Consider the following 24435-nt stretch of genomic DNA (forward strand, 5'->3'; position numbering starts at 1 on the left):
CTTGAGGTGTACCGTCTATACAGGTTTACAAGTACATGATGTAATGACTTGAGGTGTACCATCTATACAGGTTTACAAGTACATGATGTAATGACTTGAGGTGTACCATCTATACAGGTTTAACAAGTACATGATGTAATGACTTGAGGTGTACCATCTATACAGGTTTAACAAGTACATGATGTAATGACTTGAGGTGTACCTTCTATACAGGTTAACAAGTACATGATGTAATGACTTGAGGTGTACCTTCTATACAGGTTTACACATACATGATGTAATGACTTGAGGTGTACCTTCTATACAGGTTTACACAAACATGATGTAATGACTTGAGGTGTACCTTCTAAACAGGTTTACACATAATGACTTGAGGTGTACCTTCTATACAGGTTTACAAGTACATGATGTAATGACTTGAGGTGTACCATATATACAGGTTTACAAGTACATGATGTAATGACTTGAGGTGTACCTTCTATACAGGTTTACACGTACATGCTGTAATGACTTGAGGTGTACCATCTATACAAGTTTACACGTACATGATGTAATGACTTAAGGTGTACCATCTATACAGGTTTACAAGTACATGATGTAATGACTTGAGATGTATCTTCTATACAGGTTTACAAGTACATGATGTAATGACTTGAGATGTATCTTCTATACAGGTTCACACGTACATGATGTAATGACTTGAGGTGTACCTTCTATACAGGTTTAACAAGTACATGATGTAATGATTTGAGGTGTACCATCTATACAGGTTTACAAGTACATGATGTAATGACTTGAGGTGTACCATCTATACAGGTTTACAAGTACATGATGTAATGACTTGAGGTTTACTTTCTATACAGGTTTAACAAGTACATGATGTAATGACTTGAGGTGTACCATCTATACAGGTTTACAAGTACATGATGTAATGACTTGAGGTGTACCCTTTATACAGGTTTAACAAGTACATGATGTAATGACTTGAGGTGTACCATCTATACAGGTTTACACATACATGATGTAATGACTTGAGGTGTACCATCTATACAGGTTTAACAAGTACATGATGTAATGACTTGAGGTGTACCGTCTATACAGGTTTACACATACATGATGTAATGACTTGAGGTGTACCCATCTATACAGGTTCACAAGTACATGATGTAATGACTTGAGGTGTACCATCTATACAGGTTCACACGTACATGATGTAATGACTTGAGGTGTACCATCTATACAGGTTTACACGTACATGATGTAATGACTTGAGGTGTACCATCTATACAGGTTCACACGTACATGATGTAATGACTTAAGGTGTACCATCTATACAGGTTTACAAGTACATGATGTAATGACTTGAGGTGTACCATCTATACAAGTTTACACGTACATGATGTAATGACTTTAGGTGTACCATCTATACAGGTTCACACGTACATGATGTAATGACTTGAGGTGTACCGTCTATACAGGTTCACACGTACATGATGTAATGACTTGAGGTGTACCTTCTATACAGGTTTACAAGTACATGATGTAATGACTTGAGATGTACCATCTATACATGTTTACAAGTACATGATGTAATGACTTGAGGTGTACCATCTATACAGGTTTACACGTACATGATGTAATGACTTGAGGTGTACCTTCTATACAGGTTTACAAGTACATGATGTAATGACTTGAGGTGTACCATCTATACATGTTTACAAGTACATGATGTAATGACTTGAGGTGTACCATCTATACAGGTTTACAAGTACATGATGTAATGACTTGAGGTGTACCTTCTATACAGGTTTACAAGTACATGATGTAATGACTTGAGGTGTACCTTCTATACAGGTTTACAAGTACATGATGTAATGACTTGAGGTGTACCATCTATACATGTTTACAAGTACATGATGTAATGAATTGAGGTGTACCATCTATACATGTTTACAAGTACATGATGTAATGACTTGAGGTGTACCATCTATACAGGTTTACACGTACATGATGTAATGACTTGAGGTGTACCATCTATACATGTTTACAAGTACATGATGTAATGACTTGAGGTGTACCATCTATACATGTTTACAAGTACATGATGTAATGATTTGAGGTGTACCATCTATACAGGTTTACAAGTACATGATGTAATGACTTGAGGTGTACCGGCTATACAGGTTTACAAGTACATGATGTAATGACTTGAGGTGTACCTTCTATACAGGTTCACACGTACATGATGTAATGACTTGAGGTGTACCATCTATACAGGTTTAACAAGTACATGATGTAATGACTTGAGGTGTACCATCTATACATGTTCACACGTACATGATGTAATGACTTGAGGTGTACCATCTATACAGGTTCACACGTATATGATGTAATGACTTTAGGTGTACCTTCTATACAGGTTTACACGTACATGATGTAATGACTTGAGGTGTACTTTCTATACAGGTTTACAAGTACATGATGTAATGACTTTAGGTGTACCTTCTATACAGGTTTACACGTACATGATGTAATGACTTGAGGTGTACCTTCTATACAGGTTCACACGTACATGATGTAATGACTTGAGATGGACCGTCTATACAGGTTTAACAAGTACATGATGTAATGACTTGAGGTGTACCTTCTATACAGGTTTACAAGTACATGATGTAATGACTTTAGGTGTACCATCTATACAGGTTTACACGTACATGATGTAATGACTTGAGGTGTACCTTCTATACAGGTTCACACGTACATGATGTAATGACTTGAGATGGACCGTCTATACAGGTTTAACAAGTACATGATGTAATGACTTGAGGTGTACCGTCTATACAGGTTTACAAGTACATGATGTAATGACTTGAGATGGACCGTCTATACAGGTTTACACGTACATGATGTAATGACTTGAGATGTACCTTCTATACATGTTTACAAGTACATGATGTAATGATTTGAGGTGTACCATCTATACAGGTTTACAAGTACATGATGTAATGACTTGAGGTGTACCATCTATACAGGTTTACACGTACATGATGTAATGACTTGAGGTGTACCTTCTATACAGGTTTACAAGTACATGATGTAATGACTTGAGGTGTACCATCTATACAGGTTTACAAGTACATGATGTAATGACTTGAGGTGTACCATCTATACAGGTTTACACGTACATGATGTAATGACTTGAGATGTACCATCTATACAGGTTTACAAGTACATGATGTAATGACTTGAGGTGTACCTTCTATACAGGTTTACACATACATGATGTAATGACTTGAGGTGTACCATCTATACAGGTTTACAAGTACATGATGTAATGACTTGAGGTGTACCATCTATACAGGTTTACAAGTACATGATGTAATGACTTGAGGTGTACCTTCTATACAGGTTTACACGTACATGATGTAATGACTTGAGGTGTACCTTCTATACAGGTTTAACAAGTACATGATGTAATGACTTGAGGTGTACCATCTATACAGGTTTACAAGTACATGATGTAATGACTTGAGGTGTACCATCTATACAGGTTTACAAGTACATTATGTAATGACTTTAGGTGTACCTTCTATACAGGTTAACACATACATGATGTAATGACTTGAGGTGTACCGTCTATACATGTTTACAAGTACATGATGTAATGACTTGAGGTGTACCATCTATACATGTTTACAAGTACATGATATAATGACTTGAGGTGTACCATCTATACAGGTTTACAAGTACATGATGTAATGACTTGAGGTGTACCATCTATACAGGTTTACAAGTACATAATGTAATGACTTGAGGTGTACCGGCTATACAGGTTTACAAGTACATGATGTAATGACTTGAGGTGTACCGTCTATACAGGTTTACAAGTACATGATGTAATGACTTGAGGTGTACCGTCTATACAGGTTTACAAGTACATGATGTAATGACTTGAGGTGTACCGTCTATACAGGTTTACAAGTACATGATGTAATGACTTGAGGTGTACCATCTATACAGGTTTAACAAGTACATGATGTAATGACTTGAGGTGTACCATCTATACAGGTTTAACAAGTACATGATGTAATGACTTGAGGTGTACCTTCTATACAGGTTAACAAGTACATGATGTAATGACTTGAGGTGTACCTTCTATACAGGTTTACACATACATGATGTAATGACTTGAGGTGTACCTTCTATACAGGTTTACACAAACATGATGTAATGACTTGAGGTGTACCTTTTAAACAGGTTTACACATAATGACTTGAGGTGTACCTTCTATACAGGTTTACAAGTACATGATGTAATGACTTGAGGTGTACCATATATACAGGTTTAACAAGTACATGATGTAATGACTTGAGGTGTACCTTTTATACAGGTTTAACAAGTACATGATGTAATGACTTGAGGTGTACCATCTATACAGGTTTACACATACATGATGTAATGACTTGAGGTGTACCATCTATACAGGTTTAACAAGTACATGATGTAATGACTTGAGGTGTACCGTCTATACAGGTTTACACATACATGATGTAATGACCTGAGGTGTACCCATCTATACAGGTTCACAAGTACATGATGTAATGACTTGAGGTGTACCATCTATACAGGTTCACACGTACATGATGTAATGACTTGAGGTGTACCATCTATACAGGTTTACACGTACATGATGTAATGACTTGAGGTGTATCTTCTATACAGGTTTACACGTACATGATGTAATGATTTGAGGTGTACCATCTATACAGGTTCACACGTACATGATGTAATGATTTGAGATGTACCTTCTATACAGGTTTACAAGTACATGATGTAATGACTTGAGATGGACCGTCTATACAGGTTTAACAAGTACATGATGTAATGACTTGAGGTGTACCGTCTATACAGGTTTACAAGTACATGATGTAATGACTTGAGGTGTACCTTCTATACAGGTTTAACAAGTACATGATGTAATGACTTGAGGTGTACCTTCTATACAGGTTTAACAAGTACATGATGTAATGACTTGAGGTGTACCATCTATACAGGTTTACAAGTACATGATGTAATGACTTGAGGTGTACCATCTATACAGGTTTACAAGTACATTATGTAATGACTTTAGGTGTACCTTCTATACAGGTTAACACGTACATGATGTAATGACTTGAGGTGTACCGTCTATACATGTTTACAAGTACATGATGTAATGACTTGAGGTGTACCATCTATACATGTTTACAAGTACATGATGTAATGACTTGAGGTGTACCATCTATACAGGTTTACAAGTACATGATGTAATGACTTGAGGTGTACCATCTATACAGGTTTACAAGTACATAATGTAATGACTTGAGGTGTACCGTCTATACAGGTTTACAAGTACATGATGTAATGACTTGAGGTGTACCGTCTATACAGGTTTACAAGTACATGATGTAATGACTTGAGGTGTACCGTCTATACAGGTTTACAAGTACATGATGTAATGACTTGAGGTGTACCATCTATACAGGTTTACAAGTACATGATGTAATGACTTGAGGTGTACCATCTATACAGGTTTAACAAGTACATGATGTAATGACTTGAGGTGTACCATCTATACAGGTTTAACAAGTACATGATGTAATGACTTGAGGTGTACCTTCTATACAGGTTAACAAGTACATGATGTAATGACTTGAGGTGTACCTTCTATACAGGTTTACACATACATGATGTAATGACTTGAGGTGTACCTTCTATACAGGTTTACACAAACATGATGTAATGACTTGAGGTGTACCTTCTAAACAGGTTTACACATAATGACTTGAGGTGTACCTTCTATACAGGTTTACAAGTACATGATGTAATGACTTGAGGTGTACCATATATACAGGTTTACAAGTACATGATGTAATGACTTGAGGTGTACCTTCTTTACAGGTTTACAAGTACATGATGTAATGACTTGAGGTGTACCATCTATACATGTTTACAAGTACATGATGTAATGAATTGAGGTGTACCATCTATACAGGTTTACACGTACATGCTGTAATGACTTGAGGTGTACCATCTATACAGGTTTACACGTACATGATGTAATGACTTAAGGTGTACCATCTATACAGGTTTACAAGTACATGATGTAATGACTTGAGATGTATCTTCTATACAGGTTCACACGTACATGATGTAATGACTTGAGGTGTACCTTTTATACAGGTTTAACAAGTACATGATGTAATGATTTGAGGTGTACCATCTATACAGGTTTAACAAGTACATGATGTAATGACTTGAGGTGTACCATCTATACAGGTTTACAAGTACATGATGTAATGACTTGAGGTGTACCTTTTATACAGGTTTAACAAGTACATGATGTAATGACTTGAGGTGTACCATCTATACAGGTTTAACAAGTACATGATGTAATGACTTGAGGTGTACCTTCTATACAGGTTTAACAAGTACATGATGTAATGACTTGAGGTGTACCATCTATACAGGTTTACAAGTACATGATGTAATGACTTGAGGTGTACCATCTATACAGGTTTACAAGTACATGATGTAATGACTTGAGGTGTACCTTTTATACAGGTTTAACAAGTACATGATGTAATGACTTGAGGTGTACCATCTATACAGGTTTACACATACATGATGTAATGACTTGAGGTGTACCATCTATACAGGTTTAACAAGTACATGATGTTATGACTTGAGGTGTACCATCTATACAGGTTTACACATACATGATGTAATGACTTGAGGTGTACCATCTATACAGGTTTAACAAGTACATGATGTAATGACTTGAGGTGTACCGTCTATACAGGTTTAACAAGTACATGATGTAATGACTTGAGGTGTACCCATCTATACAGGTTCACAAGTACATGATGTAATGACTTGAGGTGTACCATCTATACAGGTTCACACGTACATGATGTAATGACTTGAGGTGTACCATCTACACAGGTTTACACGTACATGATGTAATGACTTGAGGTGTATCTTCTATACAGGTTCACACGTACATGATGTAATGATTTGAGGTGTACCATCTATACAGGTTTACACGTACATGATGTAATGACTTGAGGTGTACCATCTATACAGGTTTACACGTACATGATGTAATGACTTGAGGTGTACCATCTATACAGGTTCACACGTACATGATGTAATGACTTGAGGTGTACCATCTATACAGGTTTACACGTACATGATGTAATGACTTGAGGTGTATCTTCTATACAGGTTTACACGTACATGATGTAATGACTTGAGGTGTACCATCTATACAGGTTTACACGTACATGATGTAATGACTTGAGATGTACCTTCTATACAGGTTTACAAGTACATGATGTAATGACTTGAGATGGACCGTCTATACAGGTTTAACAAGTACATGATGTAATGACTTGAGGTGTACCGTCTATACAGGTTTACAAGTACATGATGTAATGACTTGAGGTGTACCTTCTATACAGGTTTAACAAGTACATGATGTAATGACTTGAGGTGTACCTTCTATACAGGTTTAACAAGTACATGATGTAATGACTTGAGGTGTACCATCTATACAGGTTTACAAGTACATGATGTAATGACTTGAGGTGTACCATCTATACAGGTTTACAAGTACATTATGTAATGACTTTAGGTGTACCTTCTATACAGGTTTAACAAGTACATGATGTAATGACTTGAGGTGTACCTTCTATACAGGTTTACAAGTACATGATGTAATGACTTGAGGTGTACCATCTATACAGGTTTAACAAGTACATGATGTAATGACTTGAGGTGTACCATCTATACAGGTTTACAAGTACATTATGTAATGACTTTAGGTGTACCTTCTATACAGGTTTACAAGTACATTATGTAATGACTTTAGGTGTACCTTCTATACAGGTTTACAAGTACATGATGTAATGATTTGAGGTGTACCATCTATACAGGTTTAACAAGTAAATGATGTTATGACTTGAGATGTACCTTTTATACAGGTTCACACGTACATGATGTAATGACTTGAGGTGTACCTTCTACACATGTTTAACAAGTACATGATGTAATGACTTGAGGTGTACCTTCTATACAGGTTTACACGTACATGATGTAATGACTTGAGGTGTACCATCTATACAGGTTTAGACGTACATGATGTAATGACTTGACGTGTACCTTCTATACAGGTTTACACGTACATGATGTAATGACTTCAGGTGTATCTTCTATACAGGTTTACACGTACATGATGTAATGACTTGAGGTGTATCCTCTTTGAAGGTTTGTTCTGTGAACAGTTGCTTGTGAACGTGATAAAGTCTTTAGTTTTGATTGTATCTTAACCAAACTTACACTGTAGTAAAATATCCATTTGAGCTTGGTTCTGTTCGTAAACCAGCCAGATACACCCATGCATGACTAGATTGTCCTTGATATTGTCAAAAATTCTATAATACAGCTTGTGAACACATTGAGCCTCCATTTCTTATTCGATCTTCAGCACATTAGTCAGCAGTAAAATGTTGATGAGACCTCTGGTCCTTTTGAAAACCAGCCAGATCTGCCTATTTATGACTGGATTAGGGCTCCTGTAATTGTCATTATTGTTATAATTTAGGCTGTGAACACAAAAGAGCCTAGTATTATCTGATGTTTACTTAACTTTAAGAGTAGTTAGATATTGACTTAATCATGGTTCCATTAAAAAAACAGCCAGATCTGCCTTATGTGTGATTGGATTATTGCCCTTGAATTCGTCCAAATTGCTATAATATGGCCTGTAAACCCAATAAAGTCTCACTATTTTATCCAATCTTCACCAATCTGGGACAGTAGTTAAATACTGGTTCCTTTAAAAAAAGAATAGCCAGCTAAGCCAATTCATGACTGGATTAAGGCCCTTCAAATTGTCTAAATTCCTATAATTGAGCTTGTGAGCACAATAGAACCTCCATTTATAACCTAATATTTACTAAACTTATTCAGTAGTTAGATATTGACTTAATCATGATTCCTTTTTAAAACCAGCCTGATCCTCCAATGCATGACTGGAATTCTAAAAAACTACTATAATATTGCTTGTGAACACAATAGAGCCTCTGCTCTTCACCAAACTTAGGCAGTAGTTAAATATTGATGACACCTCAATGGTTGCTTTAAAAACCCAGCCAGGTCCCTCCAGGCATGACTGGATTATGGCCCTTGAAATTGGCAACACTTTTGTAATCAATCGAACCGCCATATTCACATTGCCTGTTATATGTTACAAGACTGTAATGGCCATTAACTACAATGAAATGCTTCAAGTGAACTATCAGTATGATGCCTATTACCCTTACATTCATGCTCTGGATAAAAATTTACCAAACAAACCATGCCAGTAGAGCATAGACCCTCTTGAGCCACTTGTTAAACATGTTATGTCGTTGTTCTAGAGCTTCTGATGTGTGAGTTTGAACCTTTGAAAAGTGTAAGTGCCCAAGTAAAGATTCTTTTAGTGCAAAGAAAATAGTCGCTTTTGTTATATTTTTATGTCCCCAAAGGGTGGCATAAAGTAATCCAACAGTTTGTTTGTCCCCACTCTTCAAGTCCGATCATTAATTTGTGAACGCTTAGGCCCATGGACCTCAAACTTAATTGGTATACTATTGATTATGGAGGCAATTGATCAAAGTAGTAAAATTGAGCTAAAAGTCTGTTTCTGATCAATGATTGTAGAACGCTAGGGTCCAGGGACCTCAAATTTAGTAGAGAGGTTCGTTGGTCATGACCAGTAGATGATCCCTTTTGATTTTGAGGTCAGGGGATAAAGGTTAAGGGTCAATTACTGATGAACGCTTTGGCCTATTAATCTCATACTTGATAGGCAGTTTTAACACGTAACCAGCGGACTATTGATAATTGGAACTATGATTTCAATACAGTAAACATGATTAAGTCATTACCCAAAACTTATCCAGCGCTTGTTATTTTGTTTGTTCATTCTCTTTAACATCAACATTTATTTGTTGCATACCTTTTTTTTAATCTAGGTTTTTATTAAAATCTTGGATCCTGTCAAAAATATCTCTTTCTTTTTTAAAAATGTTTGCATAATATATACAGTCATGTTAAATAATGCTCATAATTCACATTTAAAAGTAAAACATACACAAATTGACATCCACTCAATTTTGCAGTGACTTATCATCTCTGTGTACATACTTTGTTCTTTGAAAATGTAAGCGATTAGTATATGCATACTTCATGGGAAGTTAATGAAGATCGTCATGAAAATATGTTCGATACTGAAGGCTATCCATCCATATGTATTATGCCTAATTCAACGGCTATATTGTCCAATGAGGTTTTTGGAGGGCATTTCTCATGTTCCTGTAACGGCTCTTGTTTAGTTTTCATACATTCATGTATCATATAAACAAATTGAAAGGAAATTGTATGTTACATCTGTTCAGCAAATAAGATTTAGAGTTGAAACTCGTTGGCTCGATATTCCGAGGACCGGCCAAAATACTTCTACCTTTAAGAATATCGAGCCAAGCTGGATTGCTTACTGAATGTGTGTGAATTTTTCTTTGATACTTTAAAGAAAGTCTTGTTAACCTTGTTTGTTATTTGCTTTGTAACTCCGCAAGAGGAGAGTGTTTATTGAACATAGTTACCGTACCGTACCTTGTACAGTTCGCAACATGATGCATTCAATACAATGAAAATATTAGGGATGCAAACGAATGGCAAAATTGAAATTAAAATATTCTGTAATTCTTTTGATCAAATATTCGAATATTCAATTAAAACAAAATCTTTTAAAAGTTGTAGTACATGATTATTATTATTTGCTAAAGTAATAGCTGAGGCATTTTAACCCTACTTTATCGTTGCCAGTACGCACGGCGGACCCTGAATTTCACCAAATGATCCTCTGAAATTCCTAATTTCAGAAAGACAAAAAGCAAAACATTATGAACAAACAAAAAAATATATACTGAATTATACTATATATAGGACGCAGACAAAAACATTGGTGAGAAAATGGGTAAAACCCCTTAATACAAAAGATAGGATGCAGCGGAAAAATGCCAAAATCGAAGCCAAAAAATTTAGGTTGGTGAGGCATTTATAATATATATTAAATCAAAAACAATAAATTTGTTTGAATATTTGGTGTATTTCGATATTTTTCTAGTGCAATTCGGTAATTATCTTCGTTTTTCGGTGATTTAACGTATTCGGTAAGTCCAGTATCCGCCATATTTGTTTTGACGATTTATTTTTTGCGATCCTGAAAATGGCAAAGGTTAATATAAATGCGATATTAAATTGTATAGCAAACTAAACGTGCCCAAACGTGGCAGTTGGTGGAGTATTGGAACGTTTTCATACCAAATGCCATGTGGCAGTTCAATTTTACACCAAATGCCACCTCCAGTTGGGTGGAAATTTCATGGCAGTTGGTGAAATTCTTCATATTCCACCAAGTGCCACCCATTTTTCACCAAATGCCAACCAAATCCATGGCATTTGGTGGAAGTTGGTGGCAATTTAGGCAGTTTGTTCTCTTCGGTGGACACTACCGGTACTCACCATTACTGCGTTTGTCTCCGGCCCGACATTTTCGGTCTGAAATGGACTTGAGAAAAACTGATAAAATCCTAATAGCATACAAAAGACGCAGGCATTTTTAAGGATGATAATCTGGGGTAAAAAGGTGCTTCCTATGCATAGTATAATACGGTTTCTATGCATAGAATAATACGGTATTTTAATCTAAATTCCTCAGCCCTCATACAATGTGAACTTAGACGGATTCCTGGTCAAATGGTGTTATGCTCCGATGGAGGGTATTTCCGTAGGACGAGCAGCCTCGTTCTGGGATTGACCTCTACTAAATATTACTACGGAAGAACGAAACCAACTAAAGCACATGTAAATATGTAACTACATAATTGTAGCACACGTCATTCATATCATCACGTCGATTTGAGCAATGTTTAACAACGCTTAATTTGCAGCCAAGACAAAACATTGTGTAAAGGCCGATTCTCTAAATCCTTTGGCAAAGGCATTTAAATTTACTGAAAGTAATTGAAGTTCTTGGTGTCACTTGTCATATAGCCAGTTATTGTAAAATTACGGGAACGTTTTATAGTACCCGACGATATGTCCCTATATGTCAAATGACATGTCACAACATTAACACGTTTATTCAACAACAAAACATCGAATATTCGAATACCGATTTAAACATTCGAATACCAAACGTTTGATCAAATATTTGAATATTCGTTTGCATCCCTAGAAAATATCATTTGATTTTTTTGTTTATTTACGCAATAAAAACGGGTCCTTCTAGAATGCTCAGCATTTGACATTTGTGTGAATTCTTCCATTTGGGGAAACGTTCATATTTTTATGTGATAATAGCGCCTTATTAAAATGCATTGAAATGTAATGACACTATTTCGATGTTTCATGTCAATTAAAGACAGAAATTAGAGTGAAGGCATGTTTGCTCAAACTGTTCAAACATTTAAATTTGATGATAATTATGATACCAATCAAGCCATTGATACTAATTGATTAGCACCCTGTGCTAAATGAAGCCAAGCAAACAAATCAAGGCCTGCAAAAATGACATCGAGCCAAGCAAACAAAACAAAGTGTGAAATTCTTACTAGGGACCACAAAAATGAAATTGAGCATTGAGAAATATTGACCCTCAAGATATCGATCAAGTTTTATATGGACATATAATAAAAATAAATTGGTCCTTTTAATCCGGTTCGAGCCAACGAGGATATCGAGCCATTTGATATCGAGTTTTGACTGTGTAAGATAAAATGTTTTCCCTGCTCTGACAGGCATTATAATGTGTGTGTATGGCTACAGGTATGGCTACAGGAAGGGTGACGTTGTCATGGTGTTTGCCAGTAACTGTTTGGAGTACCCAATACTCTTTCTGGGATGTAGTATTGCAGGGATAGCTGTCAGCACTGCCAACCCCATCTATACTCCAGGTAGGGACAAAGACTTTCATTTTGGTATAAGTTTGAAGTGAGCATAATTTATATTTTGCGTGTATGTTTTTCGAAAAAAAAAAGGTTAAGTAACTGTTAAAGCCTTGTTGTTGTCGACAACTTGAGTGTCGGACTTGTGCAAAAAACTTGGCCATAACTTGATGTGGTGCATATCACTTTTTATGGACCATAGAGACTGAGACAAGGTCAAGTTGAATCATTTTTGCTATTCAAAATCTATGGTGGCATACTTCTGCCACCAGATAACCATATAACTTATTAGTTAATTAAGTGGTTAAGTAGTTACGTAACTAGTTAACCACTTAATTTACTAGTTATTTATGTGGTTAACTAGTTACGTAACTAGTTAATTTTTTCAATAAATAAAAGATCATAACGGGAAATAAATGCATGTTAGTGCCTACAACTGCCATTGTTGTATTATTTTACCTGCTTAATGTTAAGTGGTTAACTAGTCACGTAACTAGTTAACCACATAATTAACTAGTTAGTTAAGTGATTAACTAGTTATGTAACTTAAGTTTATCACTTACCAGTTTGCGATATTTTGGATAAGTGGTAAGTGATTAACTAGTTAACTACATAACTAACTAGTTATTTAAGTGATTAACTAGTTACGTAACTAGTTAACCAGTTATCACTTATCTATAAATAGCATTGTTTTGCTCCATTGCATTGATACACAGTCACACTTTAGTCATCGCAGACATTATACAAAGTCTTTGGGGGAATTAACCACAATCTTCAGTTGATGGGTGTGATTCCATCTGCAATAGTATTCTAAAATGAATTCACAAAAACAAGAGGGATTTTTGGACTAGGGCACTTGTGGCCTAGTTCATAGCCGTAATCGTGATGTCTGCATTATCAAGCCGAATCTTGGGGTTCACTGACGTAATGTATTCATACGCTGTATTTTGATTGGATTGCCGTTAGCAAATTTGAATAATTAAAGTAGTACCAGAACTGATTACAATGAAAACATCCAATAAAAATAGTTCTCCTAACAAGACAAGCTAATTGTATGTTCTTTTAATGAAGCACAAGAATGGGTACGTAGCGAGAGAGTTAATCGGGTTAACTACATGAATGTTCTTGCATACGGTCAGATTAAATGCAATAACAATATGAACATATTGGAAAAGTACGCATCAACATTTTCCGTTCAAAGCTCTTGATTGATAGACTGGTAGCCGCTTTCTCTTTTATCCGAAAAGACACCAGTATCAACTAACCACGGTGCCTGTCGCGCATTCGAAATGTCTTGTGGGTACGTAAAACGAATCAAGCTTGCGGTCTAAGTAGTAAACAACCAAGATATTTGTCGTTGTTTTTTAAAAAAAGTATTGTTATCCTTTGTATAGAATGTTGGTATTAATTTATTAACAGGGCTGTTCTTTTTTTCGACATATTTTGCATGTTGCCGTGACATTTTCTTTTTAAATACAAAGTTTATTTTTTAACTAATCATTGCATGTCACTCAGCACTTTTTGGACAGTGCCCCACAGGGCCCGTCCTAAGTAGGCGCATCAGCCGATCAAACTACAAACCAAAGCACGCCAGTGCGCTCAGTAAATAGTTCGCATCATTGTTTTGAATACACAGCTGATTTAAAGTGGCTGTTACATAGTTTTTTTTCTAAAATATCTGGGCGAATAGTGAGAGAAGTGGGTCATGTATAATTTATTGACAATTGGTACTGAAATCAAATATTTATATTGATAAATCATTTCGCCAATATTGACTACTTCATGGAAATAGTTCCACTACATTACTACAAAACTGCATTCGGAACTCCTCGGCCATTTTACTGTATCGATAAAAATAAATCCGTAAATGTTTCGAACTGAAAACTGAAGTACATTGTTGCTAAACATAATTAATTCCATACTTTGAACTATCGAAATATATATTTAAAATATATATCATACTGTATATACTCTACTGAAAGAGTATACTGACTCTTTAAGTAGAATCATCAAAATATGATGTGTTAATGGCATGACCCAAAATGACCCGGTTTATCCAAGATGGCGGATGAATCAACACATGTCCGTGGAATTTCCGTTGTCAAATCGGATTTAAGGCATCACACTCGAGTTTTACAATGGATTGTTAGTGCTAAAAAGGAGAATTAAAAATAATTAATTGAATAACATCATCACCTTGTGGTCAAATTGGCTGAATTTAACGCAATACAATTAATGACTGATATACATCTGGTGAAAGGTCACCCACTACTAAAAGTAAGTTGCAGTAAAACACGGAAATACAAACTTAGTGAAAATCCAAAAAACAATGACGTTGTTTTGCTTCGTGCCATTAGTAGATGTTAATAATTGTTGCAAATATTGATGTGAAAAATAATGATAATATAAATAACTCGAAACAACTTGCATCTGCGTCACAGTTGTCATCTTTCTGCATAAAACATACATTACAGTACAGTAGGTATTTCAAATTTTCTTTAAAATTGTGATATTAATGCACCAGTCAATTGTAAGCATGGCTAGCCCAGGTCCGGGGATATACGGGGAATAGCCGGTGAAATGGGTCGTGTTTATGCTTGTCAGGTGGCCCCACATTGCCGGATGAATGCGGTGGTTTTGTCTGTTTTATATACAGCGGGTAATTGGCCTTGCCTAGAGTCCCCGGGGTGCAGGGACTTTGGTGGGGATTTTACCAACTGTTCGTCTCCGCATGGCATGGAATTTAGCCAGTGTTGGCTGTTCTGAAAGTCCAAGTCCCCGCTATTCCCAAGATCTGGGGGTGGGGGGGGGTGGGGGGGCGTGGTTACAATTGACTGACCAGTGCATAATTTGGTTCCCTTTATGCCATGTTGATCTGATTCATACCATAGTAAAGTATTTTCTTCAACTGTAACAACACTTCAATATTAAACATTGCATTGCAAAATAGGAACAAGAAAGTTTCACATAATTTATCTTGAGCCAATATCATTGTTTAATAACACAAGTGTGTATAATTACACAAGTGTTTCATTAAACACTTAAATTCCGATCAGCTTCTGTCAACATAGCATTGCCATTTTGGACCTATCTAGCTGATGCGCGTCATCTTGAAGCTCAATATACATCAAGTCGAAAATTAGAGATGTGTTCACTATGTGACGTGCCATATCAAAAATGGTAAAAGATCATTTTATGTACAATTATTTGAACTAAATAAACTTAGTGCTTGAAAGGTCATTTTTGGCTAGGAGAAAAAGTTGGATGTGGACATGAAGACTCGCCAAAACAAAACTTGTCCAAGACTCTGAAGTTGCTGTTTATTTGGACTAGTCAAGTATTAAACTTTTCAACAAGATAAAGTTACTATAAATGATCCTGGCATTAGGACACGGAGCTAGCCTGTCTGTATTATCTGGATGGTGCTAAGCCCCTGGTGAGCCTTAAATGCCTTGATTTGAAATCTGCCACTTATTATTCTCTATCATTGACTACACATTTTTCAGGTAAGAGTAAATTACAGTATTTTCTTGTATGTTAAAACAATGGTAAAAGATAATGCATAACTTAATTGTGCATGCTGGGGATATCAATATTGTATACATGCCTATAGCTTTACGGATATTTAAATAGTGTTTGAATAGCTCAAAAGGGTCTTACTCAATGAAAAAAAAAATCAAAATACTAGAATGTTAACCACATAATTAACTAGTTAGTTAAGTGATTAACTAGTTATGTAACTTAAGTTTATCACTTACCAGTTTGCGATATTTTGGATAAGTGGTAAGTGATTAACTAGTTAACTACATAACTAACTAGTTATTTAAGTGATTAACTAGTTACGTAACTAGTTAACCAGTTATCACTTATCTATAAATAGCATTGTTTTGCTCCATTGCATTGATAGACAGTCACACTTTAGTCATCGCAGACATTATACAAAGTCTTTGGGGGAATTAACCACAATCTTCAGTTGATGGGTGTGATTGCATCTGCAATAGTATTCTAAAATGAATTCACAAAAACAAGAGGGATTTTTGGACTAGGGCACTTGTGGCCTAGTTCATAGCCGTAATCGTGATGTCTGCATTATCAAGCCGAATCGTGGGGTTCACTGACGTAATGTGTTCGTACGCTGTATTTTGATTGGATTGCCGTTAGCAAATTTGAATAATTAAAGTAGTACCAGAACTGATTACAATGAAAACATCCAATAAAAATAGTTCTCCTAACAAGACAAGCTAATTGTATGTTCTTTTAATGAAGCACAAGAATGGGTACGTAGCGAGAGAGTTAATCGGGTTAACTACATGAATGTTCTTGCATACGGTCAGATTAAATGCAATAACAATATGAACATATTGGAAAAGTACGCATCAACATTTTCCGTTCAAAGCTCTTGATTGATAGACTGGTAGCCGCTTTCTCTTTTATCCGAAAAGAGACCAGTATCAACTAACCACGGTGCCTGTCGCGCATTCGAAATGTCTTGTGGGTACGTAAAACGAATCAAGCTTGCGGTCTAAGTAGTAAACAACCAAGATATTTGTTGTTGTTTTTTAAAAAAAGTATTGTTATCCTTTGTATAGAATGTTGGTATTAATTTATTAACAGGGCTGTTCTTTTTTTCGACATATTTTGCATGTTGCCGTGACATTTTCTTTTTAAATACAAAGTTTATTTTTTAACTAATCATTGCATGTCACTCAGCACTTTTTGGACGGTGCCCCACAGGGCCCGTCCTAAGTAGGCGCATCAGCCGATCAAACTACAAACCAAAGCACGCCAGTGCGCTCAGTAAATAGTTCGCATCATTGTTTTGAATACACAGCTGATTTAAAGTGGCTGTTACATAGTTTTTTTCTAAAATATCTGGGCGAATAGTGAGAGAAGTGGGTCATGTATAATTTATTGACAATTGGTACTGAAATCAAATATTTATATTGATAAATCATTTCGCCAATATTGACTACTTCATGGAAATAGTTCCACTACATTACTACAAAACTGCATTCGGAACTCCTCGGCCATTTTACTGTATCGATAAAAATAAATCCGTAAATGTTTCGAACTGAAAACTGAAGTACATTGTTGCTAAACATAATTAATTCCATACTTTGAACTATCGAAATATATATTTAAAATATATATCATACTGTATATACTCTACTGAAAGAGTATACTGACTCTTTAAGTAGAATCATCAAAATATGATGTGTTAATGGCATGACCCAAAATGACCCGGTTTATCCAAGATGGCGGATGAATCAACACATGTCCGTGGAATTTCCGTTGTCAAATCGGATTTAAGGCATCACACTCGAGTTTTACAATGGATTGTTAGTGCTAAAAAGGAGAATTAAAAATAATTAATTGAATAACATCATCACCTTGTGGTCAAATTGGCTGAATTTAACGCAATACAATTAATGACTGATATACATCTGGTGAAAGGTCACCCACTACTAAAAGTAAGTTGCAGTAAAACACGGAAATACAAACTTAGTGAAAATCCAAAAAACAATGACGTTGTTTTGCTTCGTGCCATTAGTAGATGTTAATAATTGTTGCAAATATTGATGTGAAAAATAATGATAATATAAATAACTCGAAACAACTTGCATCTGCGTCACAGTTGTCATCTTTCTGCATAAAACATACATTACAGTACAGTAGGTATTTCAAATTTTCTTTAAAATTGTGATATTAATGCACCAGTCAATTGTAAGCATGGCTAGCCCAGGTCCGGGGATATACGGGGAATAGCCGGTGAAATGGGTCGTGTTTATGCTTGTCAGGTGGCCCCACATTGCCGGATGAATGCGGTGGTTTTGTCTGTTTTATATACAGCGGGTAATTGGCCTTGCCTAGAGTCCCCGGGGTGCAGGGACTTTGGTGGGGATTTTACCAACTGTTCGTCTCCGCATGGCATGGAATTTAGCCAGTGTTGGCTGTTCTGAAAGTCCAAGTCCCCGCTATTCCCAAGATCTGGGGGTGGGGGGGGGGGGGGTGGGCGTGGTTACAATTGACTGACCAGTGCATAATTTGGTTCCCTTTATGCCATGTTGATCTGATTCATACCATAGTAAAGTATTTTCTTCAACTGTAACAACACTTCAATATTAAACATTGCATTGCAAAATAGGAACAAGAAAGTTTCACATAATTTATCTTGAGCCAATATCATTGTTTAATAACACAAGTGTGTATAATTACACAAGTGTTTCATTAAACACTTAAATTCCGATCAGCTTCTGTCAACATAGCATTGCCATTTTGGACCTATCTAGCTGATGCGCGTCATCTTGAAGCTCAATATACATCAAGTCGAAAATTAGAGATGTGTTCACTATGTGACGTGCCATATCAAAAATGGTAAAAGATCATTTTATGTACAATTATTTGAACTAAATAAACTTAGTGCTTGAAAGGTCATATTTGGCTAGGAGAAAAAGTTGGATGTGGACATGAAGACTCGCCAAAACAAAACTTGTCCAAGACTCTGAAGTTGCTGTTTATTTGGACTAGTCAAGTATTAAACTTTTCAACAAGATAAAGTTACTATAAATGATCCTGGCATTAGGACACGGAGCTAGCCTGTCTGTATTATCTGGATGGTGCTAAGCCCCTGGTGAGCCTTAAATGCCTTGATTTGAAATCTGCCACTTATTATTCTCTATCATTGACTACACATTTTTCAGGTAAGAGTAAATTACAGTATTTTCTTGTATGTTAAAACAATGGTAAAAGATAATGCATAACTTAATTGTGCATGCTGGGGATATCAATATTGTATACATGCCTATAGCTTTACGGATATTTAAATAGTGTTTAAATAGCTCAAAAGGGTCTTACTCAATGAAAAAAAAATCAAAATACTAGAATGTAGACAGGATTTTGACATTTTTTGGCAATTAATTAAATTCAAGGGTGAAGCCAGGCTTTACTAAATGTGAGAGGCTATGGGATGGGGAATCCCTGTAACCGTAGGAGGTTAAGGGGGGGGGGGCTGCTCCCCACAGAAATTTTTTAAGTGATTTTTAAGGCTGTGTTTAATATCTATCTAGCACAGAGAAACAATGCTTTCTATAGCTGATCTACCCTTTAAGGGTTTATTCTGATGTCAAAACATAACCCTCGACTTTGATGCCATGTTTGACCATTTTTTTCATTTTTCAAATTGATGTTACGCATGTGCGTAAGTGTGTAACTCTGGCTACGCCCCTGAAATTGTTCTGTTGCAATTTTGGGCAAATCATTCTCATTGGTATGCCTATCAAGCATCAAACATGTATGTCTAAAAAAGATCAATAAAAACAAGCCATATTACTGAAATGTTCAAGGCCAACAGATCCCTTCAGAGAAAATCATGCATAACCCTTTTATATACATATATTCTCCCTCCAAACAGCGACCTGGTATGTTAATTTGTATAATTAATCCAGGACATCCACATACTATGAATGCCCTTCCCCCTTTGGCAGAATGTTACATTACCCTTATTCGTTATTTCAATTTATTTCTGAAGACAGCATGAACTTTTATAGAAAGGAGTGTCGGTAATTTAGTCTGACAGACTGTGATTTTTTTTTCAATCAGAAGGAAATTTTGCAATTTTAACATGGCCATGTTTTGACATGCTTGCACAGTGTGTGAATTGTGATCAAAATTGTGCTTGGTTATTTTTTTGCTAATGCGTATATCTTGGACTTGACATATTTCTTAGTTACCACATGGCTTGTTCGAAAGGGTAAAGCATTTGGAAATGTCAGTTCAAACCTGATAAATATGAACTTCTTTTCCTTAATTCAATTTTGATATTTTCAAAACACCCTCCTTTTTAAAAACTTTAACAGCAAAAAAAAGCAAATTATTGCGTAAATATATATGTGCAAACCAATAATAAGATATCTGACAAAATATCAGATCTTAGATTTTCATATTTATGTTCAAAAATTGATGCTTAATGGCTTAAACTGATACTAACGGTTAAAGAAAAAATGCATAAAACATTAATTTTTGAACTTAAGTATAAGAATCTATGATCTGATTTTTTGTCAGCAGTCTTATATTACTGGACCAGTGATTTCCATGGATTTTCGCAAAAAAATGGCTCGTTCGAAGACAAAAAATAAAGAAGTTGTCAATACTTTCAATTTGTGTGAGTGCAGCTTTAACAACAAAAATAGAATAAACCTACAATTAAGCAAATGAAATTTCAGATAGGCATAAATGAAGTGCTATCCTTAATCATTAACATTTTCATTCTTCAAGTTTGGTTTTTCCTCAGCCTACTGTCACTCACCTGATGCACAATCCCTGCGCAAAGATTTTACGTCAACAATGAATTAGACAATGAAGTTGTTTTCTAAGTCAATTAAATGACCTAAAGTAACTAGCTTAATGATTAAGAAGGGCTCATAATCATCAATCACTCCACCCATTCTGAATAATGTTTATTCATAAAGATTTTTTTTTTCGTGTTTTTTTTTATTTACTTGTATACTTTATATCCAGTTAAATACAGCCATCACACATTTTTTCTCTCCTAAATACACATGGGGATATCAATATAACATTGGTCTATTTCTATTGGTCAAAAAAATGTCACGACTCCAATATTTATGAAACACCGTTGTTGGTCAAGGACAGGTCACGCGGTGACACCACATTTTTCCATTTTCCAAATTTAAATTACACCGAAATGGCGTCTTTATTCGGATTTGATGAATATTTCAATAAATAAATATTCATTTAAACAGGAGAACAGGTTGTCAACGTTATACTTACATTACGGGGTTAGTAGGTGACATAGTATTGGAAATATGGGGGGCAAGAATCCATATTTAGGTTCGAGCTTCACTCCACCGCAATATGGTTTCCTTTACATTGAATATCCCATATCGCGGGTTACTTACTGACCATGGAACTTATAGTATCCCTCCACATGTTTTTAAACAAATTCATAGACAAGAATGTTTTTTTTCAAATGACAATTTGTCATTTTGTATTCATTGTGATGAAAAAATGTAAAATTAAATTTCCAACCAATTCTTAAGAGGAAAGTGTGATATTTATCTTATCTCCTGATAAAAACTTTCAATCACGTTGGGTACTGAATGGGGTACTATATATTGGTTTAAATAGGAAATGACGTCATGAACACATAGTAATCAATGACTTCATCTTACTGGTGATCATTATGATGTCACAATTAAAAAGAGTTTAGTTTTTTGTTGTTATTCCTTTCTGCTGTACTTGATATCACCTTTATATGTATTCTTCTTACAAACAGTGTGAGAATGATCGCATGATTCTTTGGTTTGAAATTTTTCCTAATACACATTTTTGCAATGCATGCTTGTAGTGCAGAGAATAGCATCGCTTTAATGGTACATGTATCCTGTTTTTAGCTCGACTATTCGAAGAATATGGAGAGCTATTCTACTCACCAAAGCGTCGGCGTCACACCTTGGTTAAGGTTTTGCATGTAAGCACCTTTAAGTCATTATCTCAGCAAATACATCATGTATTGCATTGAAACTTTAGATATGTATTCCCAACTATCTAACCTACTAAATTAATGAAGTTAGATAACACTTATTTGAATTTAATGCAAAAAATGGGCCTTTATTATTTGACTTTGAAATTCTGGTTAAGGTTTTGCATGTAAGCACACATAGGTTGATATCTCAGCAACTACTTGATGTTTTGCATTAAGATTTTATACAATGGTACTCAACCTTCCAACCTTCCTAATTAACCAAGTTAGATAACCATAGTTTGCATTTAATGCAAATAATGACCCTTTATTATTCGACTTAAAAATTCTGGTTAAGGTTTTGCTTTATTATTTGACATATAAATTCAAATACATCATGTATTGCATTGAAACTTTATACACAGGCTCCCAACTATTCAACCTTCTTAAATAACCAGGAAAGATAACTCTATCTTTTATATTTTATCATTTTTGCCCCTTTATTATGCAACTTAGAAATACTGTTTAAAGTTTCATGTATTGGACTTAAAATTTTCCATGTAACCACATTCATGTTAATATCTCAACAAATACATAATGTATTGCATTGAAATCTAATCTAATTTTACAGTGATCCATGTTTCGCCAAAACTTTTTATGCCCCCGAAGGTGGGCATATTAAAATCGCACTGTCCGTCCGTCCGTCCGTCCGTCCGGCTCTATAACTTTCCCTTGTATGGACAGATTTTAAAATAATTTGCCACATGTGTTCCACATACCAAGACGACGTGTGGCGTGCAAGACTCGTGTCCCTACCTCAAAGGTCAAGGTCACACCTAGTGTTTATTCACAATGGAGTGCTTCATATAAGGACATATAGTATAGGTTGTCGTGTCCGGGCTGTAACTTTCCCTTGTATGGACAGATTTTGAAATAACTTGCCACATGTGTTCCACATACCAAGACGACGTGTCGCGTGCAAGACCCGTGTCCCTACCTCAAAGGTCAAGGTCACACTTAGTGTTTATTTACATAGGAGTGCTGCATATAAGGACATAGAGTATAGGTTGTCGTGTCCGGGCTGTAACTTTCCCTTGTATGGACAGATTTTAAAATAACTTGCCACATGTGTTCCACATACCAAGACGACGTGTCGCGTGCAAGACCCTTGTCCCTGCCTCAAAGGTCAAGGTCACACTTAGTGTTTATTCACAATGGAGTGCTGCATATAAGGACATAGAGTATAGGTTGTCGTGTCCGGGCTGTAACTTTCTCTTGTATGGACAGATTTTAAAATAACTTGCCACATGTGTTCCACATACCAAGACGACGTGTCGCGTGCAAGACCCGTGTCTCTACTTCAAAGGTCAAGGTCACACTTAGTGTTTATTCACAATGGAGTGCTGCATATAAGGACATAGAGTATAGGTTGTCGTGTCCGGGCTGTAACTTTCTCTTGTATGGACAGATTTTAAAATAACTTGCCACATGTGTTCCACATACCAAGACGACGTGTCGCTTGCAAGACCCGTGTCTCTACTTCAAAGGTCAAGGTCACACTTAGTGTTTATTCACAATGGAGTGCTGCATATAAGGACATAGAGTATAGGTTGTCGTGTCCGGGCTGTAACTTTCCCTTGTATGGACAGATTTTAAAATAACTTGCCAAATGTGTTCCACATACCAAGACGACGTGTCGCTTGCAAGACCTGTGTCCCTACCTCAAAGGTCAAGGTCACACTTAGTGTTTATTCACAATGGAGTGCTGCATATAAGGACATAGAGTATAGGTTGTCGTGTCCGGGCTGTAACTTTCTCTTGTATGGACAGATTTTAAAATAACTTGCCACATGTGTTCCACATACCAAGACAACGTGTCGCGTGCAAGACCCGTGTCCCTGCCTCAAAGGTCAATGTCAC

The 24435-nt window shown here is 35.9% G+C and overlaps 1 protein-coding gene across 3 annotated transcripts in view; it reads left to right on the forward strand.

The window, feature by feature from the left end:
• Nucleotides 1-24435, forward strand: part of LOC128231686 (probable 4-coumarate--CoA ligase 1) — a 178154-nt gene that overhangs the window by 62292 nt on the left and 91427 nt on the right. For all 3 annotated transcript variants that reach the window (XR_008260417.1, XM_052944761.1, XM_052944759.1), the window contains exon 4: nucleotides 12916-13043. Coding sequence is in view for 2 of the 3 variants with exons in the window: in XM_052944761.1 (XP_052800721.1) it covers nucleotides 12916-13043 (128 nt within the window). In the remaining variant the exon portion in view is untranslated. The remainder of the gene's footprint in view (nucleotides 1-12915; nucleotides 13044-24435) is intronic.

This window comes from Mya arenaria, chromosome 4 (genome assembly GCF_026914265.1).
Source record: "Mya arenaria isolate MELC-2E11 chromosome 4, ASM2691426v1".
Lineage (NCBI taxonomy): Eukaryota > Metazoa > Mollusca > Bivalvia > Myida > Myidae > Mya > Mya arenaria.